This window comes from Sorex fumeus, unplaced genomic scaffold, assembly GCF_029834395.1.
Source record: "Sorex fumeus unplaced genomic scaffold, SorFum_2.1 ptg000035l, whole genome shotgun sequence".
In the NCBI taxonomy this organism is placed as follows: Eukaryota; Metazoa; Chordata; class Mammalia; order Eulipotyphla; family Soricidae; genus Sorex; species Sorex fumeus.
In genome coordinates this window covers 34,134,008-34,137,668 of record NW_026606092.1, presented here as the reverse complement: position 1 = coordinate 34,137,668, position 3,661 = coordinate 34,134,008, and the positions used below count along the sequence as shown (strand labels likewise).

At 56.2% G+C, this 3,661-nt stretch overlaps 1 protein-coding gene across 1 annotated transcript; it reads left to right on the top strand.

Moving 5' to 3' along the window:
- Positions 1 to 2,461: 2,461 nt before the first annotated feature.
- Positions 2,462 to 3,461, top strand: GPR39 (G protein-coupled receptor 39). Its single transcript, XM_056117562.1, has one exon. The coding sequence runs from the start codon at positions 2,601 to 2,603 to the stop codon at positions 3,459 to 3,461; it is 861 nt and encodes a 286-aa protein (XP_055973537.1). The 5' UTR covers positions 2,462 to 2,600.
- Positions 3,462 to 3,661: the final 200 nt, after the last annotated feature.

Below are 3,661 nucleotides of genomic sequence, written 5' to 3'. Positions count from 1 at the left end.
AAAATGCTCCACATGTCTAATCATCAGGGAGATGCAAATCAAAACAACAATGAGATATCATCTCACACCACAGACACTGGCACACATTCCAAAGAACAAAAGCAACCAGTGTTGGTTGGTGGGTGTGGATGTGGGGAAAAAGGGACTCTCTTTCACTGTTGGTGGGAATGCTGACTGGTCCAGTCTTTTTGGAATGTAATATGGGTATTCCCTCAAAAACTAGAAATTGAGTTTCCATATGACTCAGCAATACCACTTTTGGGAATATATCCTGAGGGTGCAAAAAACAACAGCAGAAATGACATCTGCCACTGTATGTTTATTGCAGCACTGTTCACAATAGCCAGAATCTGGAAACTATCCAAGTGCTAGAGGACAAACGACTTGTTAAAGAAACTTTAGTACATCTTCACAATGGAATACTATGGAGCTGTTAGGAGAGATGAAGTCATGAAATTGTCTTGTAAGTGGATGGACATGGAGAGTATCATGCTAAGTGAAATAAATGAGTCACACAGACAGAGAAACAGACATAGAAGGACTACACTCATTTGTGGAATATAAAACAACATATGAGACGGATACCCAAGGACAGAAGACACAAGGGCCAGGAATATTGGCCCATAGTTGGAAGCCTGTCTTGTGAGCTGAAGAAGAAGGCAGCTGGAATCGAGAAAGGATCACTAAGACAAAGATGGTTGGAGGAATCATTCTAGATGGGAGATATGTGTTGAAAGTAGATAAAGGACCAAATGTGATAACCTCTCAGTATCTGTACTGCAAACCACAATGCCCCAAAGTAGAGATTATGGGGGAAATTATCTGCCATGGAGGCAGGGAGAGGGTTGAAAGGGGGGGGGGGGGTATACTGGGGACATTAGTGGTGGAGAACGCGTGCACTGGTGGAGGGATGGGTGTTTGATCATTGTATGATTGAAACTCAAACATGAAAGCTTTGTAACTGTATCTCACGGTGATTCAAAAAGAAAGAAAGGAAGGAAGGAAGGAAGGAAGGAAGGAAGGAAGGAAGGTAAAGGAAGGAAGGAAGGAAGGAAGGAAGGTAAAGGAAGGAAGGAAGGAAGGTAAAGGAAGGAAGGAAGGTAAAGGAAGGAAGGAAGGAAGGAAGGAAGGAAGGAAGGAAGGAAGGAAGGAAGGAAGGAAGGAAGGAAGGGAGGAAGGAAGATAAAGGAAGGAAGGAAGGAAGGGAGGAAGGAAGGAAGGAAGGAAGGAAGGAAGAAAGGAAAGAAAGATAGCTTTTAAAAAAGGGCCCTTTTAGTGATTTCCTGTCTCTCCAGATGCAGGGTGAGAAAACTGATCTGCAATGCCACGTCTACCACAGCCCGCTCAGAACGGCCCAGGTCCTCCAACTGCAGCGGCCCTCGAGGTCCTGTCCTCAGCTCCCTCTGGAAGCCACATCTCCCACCGGGGGGGCTGCAGAACTTGGCATCCTCTTCCACAGCAGGTCCTCAATGACCATTTCTGCTGTCGCCGGGAGCGCTCTCGGGGTCCCTCTGCAGGCAGCGAGCCTTGGAGCCCTCTGAGCAGAACTCCGCGAGCCTCGGGCCTTGGTGGGCCCCCTTCCCGGGGATCCGATCAGCTAGCTCGCTTGGGACTTGACGTCCTGCGCCAGGGGGCTCCTCCAGGCAGCACACAGCACAAACGTTCTCTTGCAAACACCCGACGACTCCCGGCCTTGGCTCCTCCACGGCGGCCCCGACCAAGATGCAGGCGGTTGGCGTGTCCTCCCGTCCCCAAACAGCCAGAGGTCCCATCTTTGAAGGGACCCTCCCCCACTACCCCGAGCAGCTGCGAAAGTGGGGACTGGGAGGAGGGAGGGGCGCGGGGGAGGGGTGCGGAAGAAGGGCAGTTTATCCTTGCCAGCCCTGGCCAGGTTTCCAAGTCCAGGTGCAGCCTCCAGCTCCCCTCCCGCCCCGTGCACCCCTGGAAGAAGCTGCGCCTGTCTGTCCCCTAGACGGCGACCTCTGGCTCAGCCACGCGGGGCAGCAGCCAAGGTGGGGTACCCCGATCCGGGTAGGTACCCATCTGGTTCCCCAGGGGTTCGTGCGCTTAGTCTAAATCCGCCCCCGGGCTGGCTCTGCGGTCGGGCCACTGAGCTGCCGGGACGGTTAATGATTAATCACTGCTCAGCCCGCCTCCAGCAGCCCAGAGGGGGTGCGCCCTGGGGTGCTCCGGGCAGACCAAAGCCAGGCAGCGGCGGGGCGCGCGCGCGCGCGCAGGGCTGCACTGGTGCGTTCCGGGTCAGGGCGCAGAGGACCAGGGGCTTTGGGTCCGGCTGCTGCAAGCTCGCTCCCTGCCGGTGGGAGCTTGGAACCTCCCGGCTCCGCTCTCCTCCCGCCTCTCAACACACCGAACCTCCAAAGCCAGGCGCCCAGACCAGAACTGGGTTTGCCCCGGGAGCTCGAGCTGCTCCAGGAAGTTTGCATGCAAGTTGCAGTTGGAGGGCGAGCGAGCTCCGGAGGAAGGTCAGGGCGCGCGCGCTGGCGCTGGTGAGTGGCGGGTGCGACTCTTGGGTTGCTGCGGCTGGAGGAAGGGGAAGGTGACCAGGCCTTTGGCCCCGTGGCCTGGCTCTCTAGACGCTCATGGCTGTTCAGGGCGGTGCTGCTGCGGACTGCTCCTCTGTCATCGATCACAGCCATGTGCCCAACTTCGAGGTGTCCACGTGGATCAAGATCACCCTCATCCTCGTGTACCTGCTCATCTTCGTGGTGGGCATCGTGGGCAACAGCGTCACCATTCGGGTGACCCAGGTGCTGCAGAAGAAGGGTTACCTGCAGAAGGAGGTGACGGATCACATGGTGAGCCTGGCTTGCTCGGACATCCTGGTCTTCCTCATCGGCATGCCCGCGGAGTTCTATAGCATCATCTGGAACCCCCTGACCACGCCCAGCTACACCCTGTCCTGCAAGCTTCACACGTTCCTCTTCGAGGCGTGCAGCTATGCCACCCTCTTGCACGTGCTGACGCTCAGCTTCGAGCGCTACGTGGCCATCTGCCACCCGTTCAGGTACAAGGCCATGTCTGGGCCCTGCCAGGTGAAGCTGCTGATCGGCTTCGTCTGGGTCACCTCCGTCCTGGTGGCCTTGCCTCTGCTTTTCGCCATGGGGGTGGAGTACCCCCTGTTGCGCGTGCCCAGCCACCGGAGTCTCCCTTGCAACCACACCCGCACCCGCCACCACGAGCAGCCCGAGAAGTCCAATATGTCCATCTGTACCAGCCTCTCCAGCCGCTGGACCATATTCCAGTCCAGCATCTTCGGCGCCTTCATCATTTACCTGGTGGTCCTCGTCTTGGTGGCCTTCATGTGCTGGAGTATGATGCAGGTGCTCAAGGGCAGCAGGCAAGGCACCGTGTCCGGGAAGGAGCAGCAGCTGAGGAAATCAGAGAGTGAGGAGACCCGGGCATCGCGGAGACAGATCATCATCTTCCTCAGTGAGTTCTAGGGACTGGGGGGAAACCCGGGGCTCCCAGCCGGGGTCCCCTAGCCAAGGTCTGGGTTCCTCATGTCTTGCCTTGAAAGTGTAAACTTCAGCCCATTGAAGCTGATGGGTGTCTGGATGTTTCTGCTCTGTTTGGGGTCGTGTGGGTCACGTTGCAAAGAGACTAGAGCAGGAATCAGAGGTCTGGAGACATTCCAGAGCCG

What these genes read in the sequence shown, in the direction of transcription:
- GPR39 (XM_056117562.1), top strand. Translation starts at nt 2,601, where the DNA reads ATGGCTGTTCAGGGCGGTGCTGCTGCGGACTGCTCCTCTGTCATCGAT.